Consider the following 19907-nt stretch of genomic DNA (forward strand, 5'->3'; position numbering starts at 1 on the left):
TGTATTTCTAATTATTTCCATTTTCTTTTGATTCGTGAGTTACACACTTGTGACACTTCTAAAAAGCTGCTGCATATTACCGTTTGGGTTGGAACTTGGATCCATAGAGTTAGGTTGAATCAGATCCACATAAGTGCACATTTGATTTGATACTAAACGTGATATGGGTCACGTAGACTCGAATTGAGCCGGGGGGCGTTACTGGGTGACGTGCGTGGTAGTACGATACCTACTAGTAGTAGGTATCGTATGGCAAAAAAATCTAAAACTAAATATATAATGAGACAGCTAGAACATTTTGAATTAATTTTGCTCCATGCACGGGACGGGTAGCAAATTGTCACTGATCATTCAATAAAGTCAGATGTGTGTGCGTGCGTGTTCGAGAGCGGGCGGGGCGGAGAGGGGGCGATATGAGACACACATGTGTATTGCCCCCCCAATGGGAGGGGTTGTGGGTCTACTGCAGGAGTCAACAAAGTCGTCACTCGTCACAGACACAGCAGAGAGTTGAGAGAGATCAGTCCTAAAAGCATCCAGAACAACGGCTCAGGACTCAGGACGGTCTACATTCCACTGGTTGGACTTCACTTCCACTGCTGCCTGGGATTGGAGGATTCAGAGGCAACATGAGAGCTGTGTGTTTTGCACTCTTTTCTGGGATTACTCTCGCAGTACTTTTACCACTCACAAGTTGTTCCAAAGAGCCGCAAGCCACCCACGGTAGGAAAACTGATGAGACACGGTCTGTCTGCCTGTCTGTGTGTCTGTCTGTACTGCAGGCCTACAGAACATGCTCACACTCACACACGCCGTTATGCACGTTTAGTTACACTGTAGCCTGTTCCTATGCGATAGACTGGAGTAATAATACATTTGGTTTAAGTTTGTTGTAAGAATCCATGAGACTTTTCCCACCGGGTTGTTCTGGAGGTTCCATGCCGCTGACGTGGACGTGATCCAGTCCAGTCCAGTAGCCTACCTACCACCGGAGCGGTGCTCTGCTCTGCACTGGCGATTAGGAACTTGTAAAATCACATTTTGTAGCCGAGACTAGACAAATAGCCTATTAGATACCAAAAGTACTAGGAACCAAGACTCTAATTGTGTCAAATCGGTTGCAAATTATTTTTTTCTGCTTAGCCAAATGAAGCGAGTAGCTGCTGCTTTTTCGATTTTTTATAGGCATATAGTTGTTTTTCATTAGCATTTTTTAATAAGCAATGTATTCCACTGTTCAGTCTTTATGTTCATCCATCGACGCGTTATCTTTTATAGCGGTGTGTAGTACTGTGTTCTATTCGTCTGTCATTCAATGTTATATGAGATAGACTACTTAAATGGTTTCCTGTGGAAATAAGCTTAGTCTTTTCATGGATCTCCTTTTAGTAGACCTTGTACCAGTGAACTGTACCGTCATGAAACTGTACCTTTTCCTATGCAAACTTCTAATAAAGTCTTCAATCAATCAAGCGGCATTGTGTGATAATAATTAGGGTACTAAACCTCACGTACAAGCAGACACATGTTATTCTCATTGTTGCTCTGCATGGCACGTAGTCCACTGCTGGCTTATTTGATCAGACACCCCTGCGTGACATGACACGACACGGGGCTCCAATTTGTTTCTGCAAATAAACAAAGTGTGTAGGCTAATAGTGTGCATGTGTCTGCAAATAGCACAGCATGAGATGAGTGCAGCTGCATGTTACCTATTCAGCAGATGTTGTGTTATTTAATTTATTGATGCACTCATTCAATACCTAGTATCCCTTTGATAAAACAAATCACCTGACATCTGATACATCACTGCAAATGTCTTGTCTTCCAGGCAACCTTCTAGTGTTGACAGTTGCGACTAAAGAGACCGATGGCTTCAGGCGTTTTTTGAGGTCGGCACAACATTTCAACTACACTGTCAAGGTAAAAGAGGGAACACATCTTGATTCGAGCTCCTTTGCTCCTGTTTTGAATGCAGCGATAATGACTGTTTCATAAGGCGTGGAAAAGCCCATGCCTGGCAGCTTCCATTCTGCCTACGGAAAACTTAGAGAGAACATAGACACCCATTGTTTGATCATGGCCATTTATCTTATGTGAAGCAATTAGTATGTCATAGGGGATGAGGTTTAAATGCTTCTGACAAAAGTCACAGAAGACACATTTCCTATTTTAAATGGTTTTCTCTCCCTTGGCTTTTGAAGGTGCTAGGTCAAGGGGAGACATGGAAAGGAGGGGACTACACCACAGCTCCAGGAGGAGGGCAGAAGATCCGTCTCCTCAAAGCGGCCCTGGATGAAATGAAGGATGAGAACAAGATCATCCTGTTCATTGACAGGTAGGCTGCAGCTACCACTGTTAATGGCCTGCTGTGCAACCAGATGGTGTAAAACTCTTACACTGTGCCTATTGGTCACTAAAACGCTGGTCATTTTTATTACGGTGTGGCTCTGCAGTCTGCAGGCGTCTAGCCTTCTATGAGCAGCTCAGTCTTTGTGTCTGGAGCTCTTCTTGCAAATGACACATGCGTAACTATAATTTGAAACTTTTAAGTATTTTACAATGGAGGTTAATTGGGCTGAAATACATGGGCTACGTCATACAACTGATGTCATAAGCTGGCCACATGAAATCTGGGATCCACATTGGAGCCACACCGTTTCCATGTGATTCAAATGATTCAGTTGTTTTAAGTAAACCCTTTTCCCTTGTATTTGATTTGTGATCATAACATTCAAGTTGTAGTAAACACCATCACAGGCAACTTGTGCTCTGCACCCAAAGAATGTGCCAAATGTCTCATAAAGGAAACCCATTCATTATTTTTGAAAGTGCAATTGGCTTCTCACTGCTGGTGCTGGTCAACATGGCACAGTAAAGTTTTCTATTTTTCTCTCTGTGTTTCACACAGCTATGATGTGGTCTTTGCCTCGAGCCCCAAAGAGCTTTTGAAGAAATTTCAGCAGGCCGGACACAAGGTTGTCTTCTCCTCAGAGACTCTGATCTGGCCTGATAGACACCTGGAGGACAAGCACCCCCATGTCAGGGAGGGCAACCGGTTCCTGGGCTCCGGGGGTAGGTCATATGTCTACGTATTTATTACATTTTAAGGTATTAATTAGAATCCAAATGGAATTAAGAGAGCTTAGCTGTCGATATGGCTTGGTTTCATTACACTTTTGAGAGAGTACATTTCATATTTTTTTTCTTCATATAAATTAAGTTCCTTGTGTTGGAAAGTTTTTCTTTTTTGTTTAAACAATTGTTAGATTGAATGTTTTTTTTTGTCAGATTATAGATGTTAACAGTTAGCTGTAAGTCCTAAAATAGCTTTTGCCTCCTGTTTTAATGACACACTGTAGTCTACTGTAGGTTAATTTCAAGGGGTTTTGTGTACTTTTATAGCAAGCAAATCACAGGTCTGTCAAGACAGACACCTGGCCGAGTCTGCTGACACCTTGTTGCAAGGTTTCATTTTTGCAGTATGGAGTTAATGTTATTGAAAGCAACGGGAGAGCCTACACAGTAATATTCTGCTGTTATTATTTTAACTTGGAGTGTACAAATGTAACCACAGCATTGACACAAAAATGAATACAGTAACCTGATGAGCTTGTTTATCGTATGACCCGTCCAGTATTGTGAAACTTCCTAACTTTCCTTTTTCTTTCTTGCTTTCCGGTTCTATTTCTGTCCTTAGGTTTCATTGGATACCTTCCCAACCTCAAAGAGATGGTTGCCGATTGGACGGGGGAAGATAATGAGAGTGACCAGCTTTTCTTCACCAAAATTTATATCAACTCAGAGAAAAGGGTACGGATCATATCACTGCATTGTTCTTTTTGTGGTTCTTTTGTCCAAAAATCATTAATTTATATATCTTATTGTTTTGACCTAGTTGATGCTAGTTTTACATGCAAGTGAAACTAGCTAGTTGTATTATCATAACATTGTTTTTTACTCCCCCCAGAAAACCATAAATATCACGTTAGACAATAAATGCAGACTGTTCCAGAATCTTCATGGAGCTCTTGGTGAGTGCATTGAATTTCACTTTTTGGGGTTCAGGCATTGTTGTCAGTGCAGCACACAGGGCAAGAGCTTGTGTTAGAACCGAATTGTTGTGGTCACATGCTAAATTAAATACAGTTGGTTTCCTTATTAAAGGAGTAGTTCACCCCCAAAATGACTTTTTTTCTATTGATTACTCATGCCATGGAGAGTAGAGTTCAATAATATTTTTTGGTTTTTGTCACATTCCTAAGACAAAAAATTGATTTGAGTAAATTTACCCCCATTGATTCCGGATGGTGACCCATTTAGAAACGGGTCACCATCCGGAATGAATGGGGATAAATTAATTGTTATCACATTATTGTCTTAGGAATGCGACAAAAACCAAAAAATATTATTGAACTCTAGTCTCCATGGCATGAGTAATCAATAGAAAAAAAGGCATTTTGGGGGTGAACTACTCCTTTAAATTGCATTTTCAAGTTGCCTAAAACACCTAAAGTAAGCAGCTTTTAGGGTACAGTCACACTTGTGATTGAAACATTTCCATCCTAATCACTTCCATTCTATGCAAGTGAAAGGTTGGAGCTTTTGGTTTCAAAGCAAATTCATGTCAAATTCATGTTTGTAAAGGGCAACAAACAAATCAAATCAAACAAAGTAAACTTTTAAATTTGTAAAAAAAATTATCTTGGCAGATATTGGCCACTCCCATTCATTCACACATTTGTGATCATACGCTTCTTTTTTGTTGATGTCAGTTTTTTCCCCCCATCTCCTTTCTTTGGATGGAAAAATTGCAAAGTTGCTGTTTTCCGGTTTATAGCCGTCCCGGCATGGTTTAACCTGCTGTGCCGTGAGAATAAAAGATGAAAGGAAAGGCTTCCCCCTGCTTTCACTTCCTCTACAGCACTCTGATAGTTGGCTCAAAGAGCAGGGCTAAAGAAGGAAGACTTTGTGGATTGTTACTTACTAATAATCACAGGAGTTTTACGCTTTGCAAAATGTCATTGGTAAACAATAATGTGTTGACAAGTCCAAACAAATACTCTCATTGGATTGTGAACAAGACAACCTAGAGGTGTACATAGTTGAGCCACATGTTTCAGCACAAAAGCTAGCATTTCAGTGCCCTCTAGTGGATAAATGTCACACAGATGCAAGGATTCATTTCAATAGTTTTGCACTGCTTCACCCACCTCAACCAATACCAATAAAAACAGTAATACTGCAATACCGGTTGTATGCCTTTGCCAACTAGTTGCAGTTCACACCCATGACTCGTATAGTAATAAAATGTGTTATGTGTATTTTTGGTGAAATGCAAGTTATTACTACAGTATGACATCAAGCATTCCTGAGATTGCACATTCATGAGAATGGGACATACGGATGGTCGTACGGACGTATGTTCGGACGACCCAAAAATCCATAGGCATAATAATAATACTCCAAAGTTAAAATGCTAACTCAGTACATTAAAGTTCATTACAGCTCATGAAGGAGTTTAGGTAATTATCTTGAAAGGGCATGCTCTTTTGTGTGAGCCCAGCTCCCTTTCAGACATGTCTTTCTCTGCCTGCCTGTTTCTTTTCCCTCGCTCTGCCCTGTCCGTCTCCCTGTGCCGTCTGTGTCAGGAATTTATGAGTTTGCTGCGAGGAAGGGATGTGCTTGTGCACACGTAGCCCCAAGAAGTAAAGAAAGAGTGTAGGGCGGAGGGAGGGGGTGGGGTTGAGGAGAGGGGATTGGGGGCAGGAGGCTTTTCCATTGCTTTCCCCCCACGGGAGGAGTGCAGCTGAGAAGGAGTGCAGCTGCGTTTACAGGGTTGTGTTTGAGTAAAGCCCTGCGGCCCCGTCCACTCCCCAAACAGCCACAGGCGTTCTGTCAGGAACTATGTATTTAAAGACGTGTCGCCTGAAAAATCAAAGTTAGTCAGTGAGGTAGCGATTTCCACCATGTTTTTTAATGCGACTTTCACCACGTTTGAATCCCATCTGTTGTGAGAATGTCTGTTCACAAAGTGCATTTTGGAGGTTCTCTCTCTGTGTGTGTGTGTATATGTGGTATATGAGTGGTTTGTATATATGTGTGGGGCCCTCTTGAGTTTTGAGGTTTAATGTTTAGTGGGTGCTTATCTTTGGATCTAAAGTCACTAATTTGAGTTTTGGAACTCCGGTGTTGTTAACTTAAGGATTATGACATCTGTGTGTTTCCAGATGAGGTGGTGCTGAAGTTCGAGGACGGACGGGTACGAGCAAGGAACGTGCTGTATGACACCCTGCCTGTCATCGTCCATGGCAACGGACCCACCAAGGTAAAAACCCCCACTTTAACCAATTCGACAGTGAACACATTTGGCTGACAAACTCAGCAGCCGGCCTGGTGCTGTGGTCCAGATTCCAGATTTGTGACTATGAACAAGTCCAATCGTAGAATGTCATCTGGGCTGCCAAAAGACATAGCGCACAGTCTCCCTCCAGCACAGTAATGTGATTTTCCCCTTAGCATGCCAAAAATTGCAGATTTACACGCTCATAAAATTATGACTACCTCATCTTAATTCTACACATAATTTGTACACTTTAAAATTTTTACTGACTTGTGTACTTTCCCCTATTATTGTTGCTGTATCATATATGTAAACCCTTTAGCAAACTCAGTCTTTAGCATACATGTACAGTATATCAAAGTCTTATAGATTCCAATAAGCAGATCAGATGTTTCTGTTGGTTTTGTTTACCAGCTCCAGATCAACTACCTGGGCAACTATATCCCAAAAGTGTGGACATTTGAGACAGGCTGTACAGTGTGTCATGAGGACTTAAAGCCACTCTCAGGACTCAAGGTAAGTTTACTGAAAACCCATTGTAAGACTTAAGGCCTGTCCATACTTTGACCGAAACTGCCGTTTTCGGTCAAAAGGTCCTTTTCAACTATAACATTTAATTCCTCGAAAGTTCTGGAATGCTTTTCCTCCGAACAATAGTTCTGAAATTTGCACAACGAGATGTTGTCATTCGCCGAAATCAGGTTCGGTGAAACGGCAAACGTGATTGGTCCCCCCCAATCACGTCCCCCCCCCCCCCCCCAGCTACTGTATTGGAAAGCCTGGTGACGCGAGGCTACTGTACATTGCTTTTGTTTTTGCTTTGCGACCCGCGAAAACTACTATACTGTGTGTCGGTGCAGCGGCGCGACACGACGCAGAAGGTCGTCAAAACGACTAGCAGACATTCTCATTATTTCAAAATGTTTCTCCTCGTCCATGCATGCCCCTCATCCCCTGAACGAGAGTCTGATACAGGCCATCCCGGGGCCTTGTCGTATTTAGCGGGCGGACATACCACCGACGGCTAGATGTGCTCGCCTCCTCCTCAGCCGCACAAAGCAGGGCAAAATCCTCCTCCTCCTCTGCCTCCTCTAACATTTCCTCCTCGTCTTCCTCCTCCTCCATAACCTCCACAATACGTGCCACCGCTTCCAACTTCCAACGTGCCAACCCTCCGAACAGGAGCGAAGTATGAACATCCGACGCTGTTTTTTCCTGAAAAGATAAAAAACAAAAAAGTTTATTTTTCAACCGAAAAGTTCGGTTCTGTCGAAGTATGGAGAGGCCTTTACTTACACAGGGATATGTTAAGGAAATGGAAGACCTGTTCACTCCAGCTGTCTCTGTGTTGCATACAGACCGGCTTGACTTCCGTGCCTGCCTCAACTTCCACATTCAAAGATTATTAATATTTTTCATATTCTAATTATATTCGACTTCCGAATTTCGTTCTGAGAGCACTACTGAGTGTACATGGAAGCCTTCTCAGCTTCTGAATCCTGATACACACGTTGTCATATGGCAGCACAAGACATTTACGTATGAATATGCTGTTGAGTTCAACCTTTTTTAAAGCATAATTTTGCATGTTTTCAGTTATTTATCAGCAGATCAATATCGCAAAAATAGTGGCGTCAGTGGACAATGAACATACAATCCTAGGCCAGTTAGTTAGTTTACCATTCCTCACCTAATATTGAGGTTTGCATTTGTGACAACAAGAATGTAAACTCTTTCAAAGTGCTTGAGGTTTTGACAGTGATTACGTTCTAACAAGTTGTCAGGAATGAATGAGTTTCATAGCTATATTAACTGGGGTATTCAGCTTGAGGTTTGGGGCTCTAAAAGAAACATGCAGAAACGTGTTCAATGTTCGCTCAACAGGTTTTTGCAGGTTTCAGCTATTTTGAACCCCAAATCTCAAGCTGAATACACCAGTTATGGTGAACAATGGACAATGTACTTCTGAATTGAATGGTTGTGTTTAAAGAGAAAAACTAATTTCACATGTTTTTCTATATTGCATAGGTCAGTTTTTAGTATTGAACTTATCAAAGCAAGGTTACAAAGTGATAAGCTTAAAGCTAAGTTAAAGTTACAGGAACATAGCATGAAAGAGATACTGTACAAATGGTAAAGAAGGCATTTAAGGAAATGAGCACTGATAAAAGGTGATAAGATAAAATAAAAGTATATTTTCTGATGGTGTGTAAAAGTCTAGCCTCAGAATCTCAGGCAGGGCTTTACAAAGCTCAGGTGCCCCTGCCACAAAAGCCTGATCATCCCAGGAGAGTTTTAGGAACAACATAAGAGAGCTGTATCTGAGGATCTAAGGCTGTGCTCACGTTCATACGGGACCAGCATATCTAAAATGTAACCTGGAGCCTGGCTTTGTAATGCCTCATTTATACTCCCTCGCATGGCACCGGTGTCTCTTGCCGACTGGTCTTGTCGGCAAGCGTCACGGTCATATGATGAGTATAAATTGAGTTTGAGCCTTTTAAAAAGTCTTCTGTAAAATATTTTAAATCAATTGTGAAAACTGACAGGCACCCAGTGAAAAGAAACAAGTATCTTCTTTAAGCTGAATTGCAGAGTTACAAGAATGTAGTGATGATGATGTCATCTGGAGTCAAATCCTTGAGGTGCTCCATAGACAGTTAATAATAATGAAACAACATCTATTACACTATGACAGAACCCCTGATGCTGCAAGTTGGTTTGTACATAGACCATAGTGTACCATTCACATTCTAACTGGATGAGTCAGTCAGTAACTATTGTAGTTAAATACATGACTTCTTGGTAAAACATGACAGAATGTCTTGCAAAAAAGAATTAACTCCTTTCTTCCATACTTCCATATTTTTTCCCTCCCCTTACAGGAGACTGAATACCCGCTGGTGGTGATTGGCATTTTCATTCAACAGCCTACACCTTTTGTCACAGTCTTCTTCGAGCGTCTGCTGAAACTCAACTATCCCAAGAACAGGCTCAAACTCTTCATTTACAACAAGGTAAGGAGAGAAGGCTGTCAGGAGGACCATAATCACCTTTGTTCTTTGCACGTTGTCCATTGTTTGTCCCCATCTTCTTGTGGGCTCAATTCCATGAAACACTTAGAATGGTATGGCATTTCGGATGCCTATGTGGTCGATCGGCTATCTGCTAATTTGAAAAGCTGTGTATAAATGACAAGCACAAATAGTGGTGCCAAATTGAAAGTGGTTAAGCTGGGTTCTCAATATACTGTAAGTGCTGATTCAACCATTCTCAGACTGTCAGGGTGTTCAGATTTTTGGTGGCATGAAAACTAAAAGCTGCCTCTCCATGTCTCTTGCCACTGACAGTTGGAACTTCTAAACATTCAGTGCCAGAGGATGTCAGCGACCTGCTAGGTTCATATCGTTTGATCATATCTGACTTGAGATACGACGCACAGACAGACAGTACATACGTACAATCCTAAACCTCTAGAGCTCTCCTACCAATGCTCTTCCTAGTCACATGTGCTCACTTGCCTCTCTGTCTGCCAGTTGCAATGACCAGGAATGTGACATGCTGACAGCTTCTAGAAAGAGAACCCACAGGCTCATTGTTAGAGGGCATGCAAAAGCATGCATTGTTAAATACTACAAAAGAACATGTACACAGTTATGGTGTAAGAATGTACAGTATGATATCAGCCAGGTTTGATGAATCTAATTTATTTTATGATAAGATGTATTTTATTTCTCTTCTAATGCGGACGAACTGTGTTTTAATTCCTTATGAGTCTCAGGGGGAAAATCACAACCAGCACAAAGGCACGGTTGTTCAAGTACCTTGTAAGTCTACTATTAAATATAATCATCCAAAATGATGGTGACTGACTAACTGTCATCTTCTCCTTCAGGAGGTTCATCATGAGAAGCAGGTCAGCTCATTCCTGGAGGGACATGGGACCCTGTATCAGGATGTCAAACTCGTCGGTCCTGAGGAAAATATGGACAGTTTTACATCACGCAATTATGGCCTGTAAGATGACGTAAAGAGCAGAACTTTACTTTATACTGAAACACTTGCCCGATGTTTGCCCTCTGTCTCTGTCTCTCTCTCTTATGATTGATTGATTTCTGGTCTGACCCATACACACCCATAAAACGTTTGGAATGTCCTGTTCGCCCTTAAGCTCTATATTTGAAGTACAATAGACTGAGGAATATGCTGAGGACTCAGGAAGTATATTTGCACCTGCTGCATATTTGACTATAGTAAATGTCTTTATTGTATTTTTTTATTCTTTATTTAACCATTTCTGCAGTCGGAGGTAGCTTACATAAAATAATTACCTCCTTTATACGTGTTTATACATGTACTTGGTGTAAACATGTGATGTGACAATAAAGTTGAGATTGAAGTAGAAATGGTTAAATATTTATTTTTATTTTTACTACTATTGCTTTCAGTTAATGTAATAACATCAATTGACTATTAACATGTCAATGTCCATTTGTTTCCCCTTGTCATTGTTCTCAGTGATATGTGTCGACAAGACAAGGACTGTGACTATTTCTTCAGCTTGGACATCGAAGTGGTCCTGAAGAACGAGGACACCCTCAAAATTCTCATCGAGCAAAATCGGTAAGAAATGATGTCACGTATTGTTCGTTTTGGCATTGCCAAAGGGCACATACAGTATTTATCCATATATATAGTGTGGAACTAAAACAATTCTAATGCTTCTGTAGGCCTATCATTGCACCTATGATAACTCGTGTTGGCCGACTGTGGAGTAACTTCTGGGGAGCACTCAGCGCAGACGGTTACTATGCCAGGTCTGAGGACTATGTGGACATCGTTCAGGGACGCAGGGTGTAAGTGGCCACAGCTTTGCTCTCCTCCACATTAACACACAGCGAAATCCTCAGGTTGGACCCTAACCCATTTGTAACTCTAAGAGTGTACAAATGGTTCCATTTGTACATTCTCAGAGGATTCTCTCACCAAGGATTTGGCTTTGATAGTTGCAGCCATGATTAATCAATTCCATTTAAATGTGTTTTTTTTTCACTGGCTAAATTGTTATCTTAATAAACATGGACCTGTAACGCTTTTACAGAGCATTTATCTGATCTTTTACAAAATCTTTTACATAATAATTACAAATATAGGCATATTTTTAGACATCAGAACTTTCTACAATAGACTTGCAATTGGTTTTTCTCTATAATATATTTTGGCGAGGTAGCGTTCCTAATATGTAATTCTAGTGTTGGTAAAGGGTAGCAGTGACATTACTGACTCTGTCTGCTTGCAGGGGTGTGTGGAATATCCCCTACCTGTCCAGTGTGTACCTGCTGAAGGCCGGCCTCCTGCACTCAGAGCTGCCCGATTTTGACTTATTCAGCTCTGAGGACTTGGACTCCGACATGGCTTTCTGTATCAACGTTCGCGATGCGGTCAGTGATTGATCTAGTCACCTTTTTATTCATTGTCCAAATATGTGTGCACGCACACACACACACACACACACACACACACACACACACACACACACACTTGCGTATGGAATGACCATGTTGACACGTTGGTTTTTCAGTCAGTGTGATGATTTCAAATCTTTTTTGAATTCCAGGGAGTGTTCATGTACGTGACCAATCTACACACCTTTGGTCGCATCCTGTCAACAGAAAACTACCAGACCAGCCATCTTCATAATGACCTCTGGCAGATCTTTGATAACACAGTGGTGGGCATGAGCATACTTTATCATACGTTAGCAGAAAGAAATTGTCTGTCTGTCTAAAATCATGTGTTAATTTAGAGCCATTTGGACCCGAGCACTTTACTGTATACCTTTTGGGAAAATGTTCTATTTGCTTTGTTTCTTCAGGATTGGGAAGAGCGCTACATCCATCCAAATTACACCCGGATCATGAAAGACAAGCTGATTTTAACTGTGAGTCCCTCTTTAGGTTGGAACTATAATCACTCGCAGGCAAAACAGAGCAGACTTACTGATGGTAGATAATTTAAAAGGCTGAGCTTCAGGAAAGTACATACCTATTTCTGATGCTGTACTATAATAGGCCCATGGGACATTTTAATAATGCTTTTGATTCAAGTTATTTCTGTTCCCAGTCCTGGTATAAAGGTAGGATTTTATAAGGCCACTGAGTTGCTTTTCTTTTTTTCTGTGTCCCAGCCCTGTCCGGATGTCTATTGGTTCCCACTCTTCTCCGATATCGCCTGTGATCACATAGTCGAAGAAATGGAAAACTTTGGACAGTGGTCAGGTGGCGCAAACCACGTAAGTTTTAATTCTGTTTCAGATTGATGTGTTAGTTGACACCTATATAAGAGACCCTGTGAAGTGAGAAAATGAGTTCAAGTAATCTATTGCAGCCTGGCACGGCCAGACGAGGGCTTTTTAATTTTTTTGCACTGGCAGATTCGTCTAGTTTCCAGTCTAATTCTATTTTATGTACCCGACCACAAGATAAATATGTATCAGAATGCTGCCCTCAAAACTAACCAAGAATTATTTCTGCCATAGTGTTTTAAACACTTTTCAGTAAGACTTCACACTCCGAGTTTTGCTATGTCCAGTACTTCAGTTTGTTTACCCTGTAACATTTATACAAGTTTTATGGTAGTGTGTCCACCACAAATGGCATGTAGATGCAATCTACATATGTAATCATATTTTATCCCTGCTTAACTTGTTTGTTTTATTTTGTTTTGACACTATGTGAGCATTGTCACCAATTCAAGTTTCAAAGGTGTTTATTGTCATGTGCATGTACTGTACAAAAGAAAGAAAAAGCGGTCTTTTCTGGTCTCCAGGGATGGGGAAATTGCTACTTCACCCAGCAAGATGGCTGGCTAAGGGGGAAGCTGTTCTTTTCAGTGTGTGATACTGTCATTCGACACAGTATAAATTAAGCATTAGGTGTTTAAGTGTTTTGCTCCTGGACACGTAGGTTATGTAATGTCTTAAATGTTTACTCTCAGGACGCCAGAATCCAAGGTGGCTATGAAAATGTCCCCACCATTGACATTCACATGAACCAAGTGAACTACGAGAAAGAATGGCACAAACTTCTACTGGATTACGTCGCGCCAATCACAGAGAAAATGTATCCCGGTTACTACACTAAGGTAAGATAGATTTATATTTTTGTTATCTCCTAAACAGATATATTTAAATTATTAAGAGAAAGAATTGACAATAATTCTAGAGAAAGAATTGACAGTAATTCTTAACATTGCATAATTATTATGCAGTCTTCCAATGATAGTGGTGTCTGGTTTCTATATTTGTGGCTTGTTTAGCATAGCTAGCATCAGGGAAACGAAGGGACCCGTTAGTGGCTGTAACATTTCATCCCCATGTGATAAATACATTGATCTAAAATTCTAAATGGAAAGGTATCCTTCAAAAGAAGAGGGAAAAGATTTTGAAGTCTAAAGCCGACATCATAGTCGCCTGGGCGGTGGAAGGCTTTACACCGCGGTGTAGTCTTTTCCAGTCTTTTTGAGTCATGAAACTACAACGTTACGTCATTCCTCGCGGTGGAGAGCTTTACACCGCAAGTCCCAACACATCTCTCTGTTTTTACTATCAGACAGACAGGCTCTACACCCCGTTCACTGATTGGTCGACCTGAACCGGTCTAGACGGTAAAGGACTTCACCGTGGGCCCCGCGACTATGATGTCCTACACTTATTTTCTGACTTGAGGTGGAAAGCTCTCCACCGGTGGATAGCTCTCCACCGTACACTCTGATACGGGCTCAAGTGTGCAATGCCATTGCGACATTTCTCACTGAGAACAGACATGGTGCAAAAGCCCTGTCATTAAAGTTAAAATGAGTTTTGTTGGCAGCCTGTAAATGCTGCCAAGCAACACACCATATAACTGTGTAAATGTTTATCATTATGGCCTAGTTAACATTTACGGCTTGCACAAGTTAGAATTATTCAGGCAAAATACTGCATGCCATGCCAATATTCTTCCTAGTTTTTAATTAAAAAGGGAAGTGTTTCTTGTGGAATTGGTCTGACATACTAAGAAACAATATTGAAAAAATAAAGAGATATTTATAATACAGCCAGCCATATTAGTCACTTGTTTTCTGTTTTATTTGTTTTTGTGTCGCCTTTTCTTGGTGAGTATTTTATTGCGACCGTCAGGGAGCAGTTTACTATGAAAACCTCCACCGGCCGTCCGTCCGTCGGTCTGTCACACGTCACACGTCACACCTTTGCCCTGCTCATATCTCCGCATCAGTATATAGGGCTTGTTTGTTTATTGTATGACATCACGCCACATCATCAGCTGTGGACTCTGTGATGTCATCGTATCGCATCAGTATATAGGGCTTGTTTGTTTATTGTATGACATCACGCCACATCATCAGCTGTGGACTCTGTGATGTCATCGTATCTCCATATATGGCCATCTCCGTATATGGAGATATAAGTCGTCCATGCCCAAGTATGGGCTGGTGAGGTCAGACTTTGTGTGATGCGTAGGTTATCTCCATATATGGAGATTCAACATTCCAGGCAATGCTCTCTTCCCTGGTGAGAATTGCCCCTTTATATAGGGCTTGTGTGTGTATTGTATGACATCACGCCACATCATCAGCTGTGGACTCTGTGATGTCATCGTATCTCCATATATGGCCATCTCCGTATATGGAGATATAAGTCGTCCATGCCCAAGTATGGGCTGGTGAGGTCAGACTTTGTGTGATGCGTAGGTTATCTCCATATATGGAGATTCAACATTCCAGGTGTAACTATGGCTACCCGTATGACGTGAGAGGTGGAGGTTGTGATATTTGTGGAGATAAGCGACCAACGGTCGCTTATCTCCCGATTAGGGAGTCTTACTGGTTTATATATAAGAGTAGGTGGTGACTGGACAAGATCACACTCCATTACTGATGAAGAACAAGCTAACCACGTATCCACCAGTTAATGGACAAAGAGAGACTAGATCTGCTTTATGGCTTGCTGCTACACAAACAATGTAGATGTTGAACAGGCACATGACTCCACAGGGATTATCAACACACACCATCAGAGGGAGATTATACAGCAATCTGACTAGGATGAGCATTTGTACTATAGTACTCTAACCCTAACCCTAACCCTCATGCGATAGCATGATGGCATACTGACAGCTAAACGCCACAATGAAGTGATAATTCCTGTTTAAATAATGGCTCAACAGTTACATTTTCCAGATTGCCCACTCCCATAACAGCTCAGGAGTGGTCAACATTCAACACATCTGCAGTCCTGCTGTTAACACCTGCATTCAGGCTTTATCTCTCAACAACAAACAGGTGACGTTCGTTACGTCCTAAGAAGAAGATCCAGGACACAGAATAAAGTAACGCGACCAGTGTCTCATCTGCTCCTTGTTGATAGATGACATAATACAGTATGATTCTTTGACTGGGTGACAATTCATGAACCCCTTTCTCCATTTTCAGTTTGTGGACAAAAAGAAAAGTTTAAGAAAACCTGTTATGGAGGAAATGTTCCTCTCACTCTGTGTTGCTGATGTCCCCTGTGTTGACATTTTAATATTATGTTTCCCCATCATCAGTGTACCTCTCCCCTGAACTTCGTGGTAAGGTATAAACCTGACGAACAGCCCCTGCTTGCCCCTCACCACGATGCCTCTACTTTCACTGTTAACATAGCTCTCAACAGCAAAGATACCGACTACAAGGTAAATGACCGATGGAGGGCGGTAGAGTGTAAACCGTCAGGTACAGTAATAGAGGGGATGGCACGTGATGCAGGTGACTTCTTCCTTTCGCTTCTGGTCTTTCCTATTTAACTTCCGGATGCGAATGCCGGAACAGGAATGGTGCTAACGCGCATTCTTTTTTCAGCAGGAGATCCAGTCACACACACTTACTCTCTATCCGGCCTAACAGGCCATTTCAAAAACAAAATCTTGCATGACTTTCTTTTCAGACTTCTGTTGTCTGTCTGTCTCTTTGCAGGCTCAATTTGAATTGGCGTTTGTAGTTAGATATAAGCCAGATGAACAGCCCCTTTTAAGACCACACCATGATGCCTCCACATTCACTATAAACATTGCGCTCAACCAAAAGGTCCTTGATTACCAGGTGAGTAAGTGTCCTGATTAATGTAATGGGGTCATCTCAGAGATGCTACATTCATTAATACTAGACTGGAACTTTGGCTTGGGACAGACTGAACAATCACTTGGCTTAAGTCAGGTTCAGGTATAAGAACGGACGGAAGAAATGCATTTGTGGTCAAAACGCAGTAACTTTTTCTGTATGGCACAATTCGAACATAAAATGCAATTCAAAGTTCTCACATATTTTTTTGTATTAATTCACAACAACAGAAAGCAAATAAGGGAATAGTTAATATTTATTCTTAATATTGATAGTTACAAATTCACCTGAGGTGAAAGCGGTGCCAAAAAACTATGCCTAAGATTTCCACAGATTAGAGTCTTGTAGCTCCTCTGACAGAGTCTTGGGCTGAAAATAACTATGCCCTCTAGTCCTAGCCTTTGGAACAACTTTAGGGATCTAATGGCACATATCTAAGAAGCATATAAGATAAAAAAAAACGAGCCATCGCAGAGAACTATTTGTGGTGCGGGTTAGGTTAAGCCAAGGTGTAATATACACACAGTCACAGTACGTTTGCTTTCTGCATAGTTTTACGTGTAAGACTACTGGCCGTCTACAAATAGCACACCGACCACTTAAACTAAAATATTGCAGTACTACAGTGGTTTGAGGACATTCCTCAAATGCACACACAACGGTAATGCTTCATTGTACAAAGCATTGCAGGCATGTTTTGGCCATTTTGGTGTCTCCAACTTCTTCTTTGCATGTGCTAGAAACTGTATATTTTCTTGTTTTGGTATCTATGTCACTGACCTGCATCTTTGATTAAAAATACAAAAACTAAGTCAAGATCATTCATTATTGCTGTATTAAGTGAGTTGCTCTGTCATTCTCAGTCACACTGACTGTGCCACAGCAAAGATTCGATTCTGAATGAGATCTGTAAAATATACTGACATTCACCTTGATCTTTCTTTTAGGCAAATGGTTTAAAGTTAATTGCCATCGGAAAAGTAGCTACATAAGAATTAGAAAAGTAGACCGTCCGCACATGTTTGCATTTACCATGTGTGTATGGCATTCTAATCAGAGTCTACCAAGTAGCTTTAGGCTATAGGCTTAAAAACCTGCCCACAAAGGGAAGATAGATGATAAAGGAAGAAAAATAAAGGTGAAGGCATGACTCCACTTGCTTCTTTAATATAATTTGCAACCTTCAAAACTATTTCTACAAAGACGTTGATTTGAAGCAAACCCGCAAGATTGTGACATAAAACGTATCTACAAATGAGCCACTGCATCTAACTGGAAATGACAGAACATCATTCACATAGACATAGTATCTCTAACTTGTCATTTCTGGGTATAGTAATTGATGAAGTGCTGTTAAATATAAGTTACTACTTAATAATATAAACACAAGTGTAACATTATGGTAATGTTCTTCTGATCATAGGAATACTTGACATATTTTACTCTTTGGCATCTCCACACTAACAGCTGTTGTACCCATTAATTTGTATTTTTATTAATGTGTTTATAATAATATCCAGCACAGTGAGCCCCGTCTTCAGTGAGCCTTGGCCGATCTAAGCCCTCTTGTCTTGTGTTTAACAACAGGGAGGTGGATGCAGGTTCATTCGCTACAACTGCTCAATCGATGCACCAATCAAAGGCTGGGCCCTGATGCACCCGGGCCGTCTCACCCACTACCACGAAGGCCTCAGAACCACAGAGGGCGTCCGATACATCGCAGTTTCATTTGTGGACCCTTGAGCAGCGATCACCTAGCCCACTCTGATGTTGAAGTTGCTCTTTTCCTGATCTGAGCGTAGTTTTTCAAAATTATTTTCTCCAGCACAGGCTCTGAATACAGTTTTTACGGAGAGAGGTTGCTGTTACAAGGGGCAGCTTCAACGCAAGAGTGTGTTTGGTAGACATTCACGGTTCTCCAAGACTAAGAGGCCAGCTGACCCCGCAAAGGCTTGAGCTAAAACTCTCTCAGGAAACCTCCTCCGTAGCTCAACGTAGGCTTCATTGTAAGAATCCACTACATATGTTTTTTTGAGAATCTGTTTTAATTTGAAAGAATTATTCTAGTTTGGAAATGACCTTTCTTTTAATGGACAATGTGCATTTTCTCAGTATTATAACCATATACATTTTTGTTATTCGGTCTTCTAGTTAATTTCACTTTCTGACACTCCAAAAGCACAAAGCCTAATAAATCCACTATTTATTTTTACATGTTTTATATGAATATCTTCCAAAGATCAATGTGGCTTTTATGAAAGCTTTATGCTTTTATGTGCAATATCAGAGTCTTCTTTGGAAGATTCTATGTTGAAATGCAAACCTACTTTTTGATACTTGATCTGGATTAACGGAGATTCACTGAATGTTCTTAAATTGTAGTATTTTCTTGCTGTTACATAACATGGTTGTACTTTTTATGCCCATTTGTTAATAAAACATTGAACCTAGCGAAATTGTGAAATTAAGCAGTATCACTGTTTATGTCTATATCTTAGTACTGAGACACTGAAACACTTAGCTGAGGGTGCTTGGGTGGCACAGTGGTTAAGTAGCTGTCCACCACCACGGAGACCATGGGTTCAAATCACCATGGTCTATCTGGCTTTATCAAGCATCTACTTCCACAAACACGATTGTTCCGGGGACTCGGGGAGGATGACAATTGGCACTGCGCACAGGCTGGGGCGGCACCTGTCAGCAGGGTGTCTTGGGCGGGAGGAGGCTCTTTAGTCCTCCCGGTTGGGACTCCTCACGGTAGGCGAGTTCATTGTGGTCTCGTTTTTTTTTTGGCACCTAAAAAAGACATGTTCAGCTTTACACAGTTATCTGCTTGTATTTTTCTCGTTAACAATTTTTATACTTTTTGAGATTTAAAAAAAAAAAAATGTTTCCCAGTGAATTCCTATGGGAAATGAATTCTGTTTTACCATTTATATTACTGCTCGGGCTTGAGCTTAAACTCAAATTATTCCTAGTTCCCCGAAGGAGGCAGCGCCTGCTCCACCTTATGCACAAAAACGAGTGCTCCTGTTCTCAATCTAACTGAATCTCAAACTAACTGTGACATACACACATAACATATATATATATATATATATTTTTTTTTTATTATTATTATTATTATTATTTTACTTTGTGAGACACATGTAATGTTCCATCCTAACCCTGCTGGCTACATTGTTTTTGTCAACTCCCAACAACCGCCGGCAGATGGCAATAGCACACTGTATAGGAACAGAACAGAGCGCACGCTCGAAGAAGACAACCCAACTGAAACCAAAGAAGGTCTCAGCAAAGCAACGAACGAAGAAGCAGCGCCTGACTGTTGTTTATTATTTGACAGCTAGAGCGCGAGACGCAGACAATATAAATGTCTTCATAAAATAGTTATTTCCACAGCAAC

At 41.1% G+C, this 19907-nt stretch overlaps 1 protein-coding gene across 1 annotated transcript; it reads left to right on the forward strand.

Moving 5' to 3' along the window:
- The first annotated feature begins 524 nt into the window (after positions 1–524).
- Positions 525–18920, forward strand: plod1a (procollagen-lysine, 2-oxoglutarate 5-dioxygenase 1a). The gene is made up of 19 exons (XM_080733428.1): positions 525–723; positions 1832–1923; positions 2205–2338; positions 2912–3075; positions 3701–3813; positions 3971–4034; positions 6231–6328; positions 6758–6859; positions 9229–9360; positions 10239–10360; positions 10862–10966; positions 11074–11199; positions 11643–11784; positions 11961–12074; positions 12219–12284; positions 12531–12635; positions 13340–13486; positions 15952–16077; positions 18089–18920. The coding sequence occupies exons 1-19, from the start codon at positions 630–632 to the stop codon at positions 18242–18244; spliced, it is 2202 nt and encodes a 733-aa protein (XP_080589554.1). The 5' UTR covers positions 525–629; the 3' UTR covers positions 18245–18920.
- The last annotated feature ends 987 nt before the right edge of the window (positions 18921–19907 follow it).

Source organism: Nannobrachium achirus (assembly GCF_963921795.1).
Source record: "Nannobrachium achirus genome assembly, chromosome: 9".
In the NCBI taxonomy this organism is placed as follows: Eukaryota; Metazoa; Chordata; class Actinopteri; order Myctophiformes; family Myctophidae; genus Nannobrachium; species Nannobrachium achirus.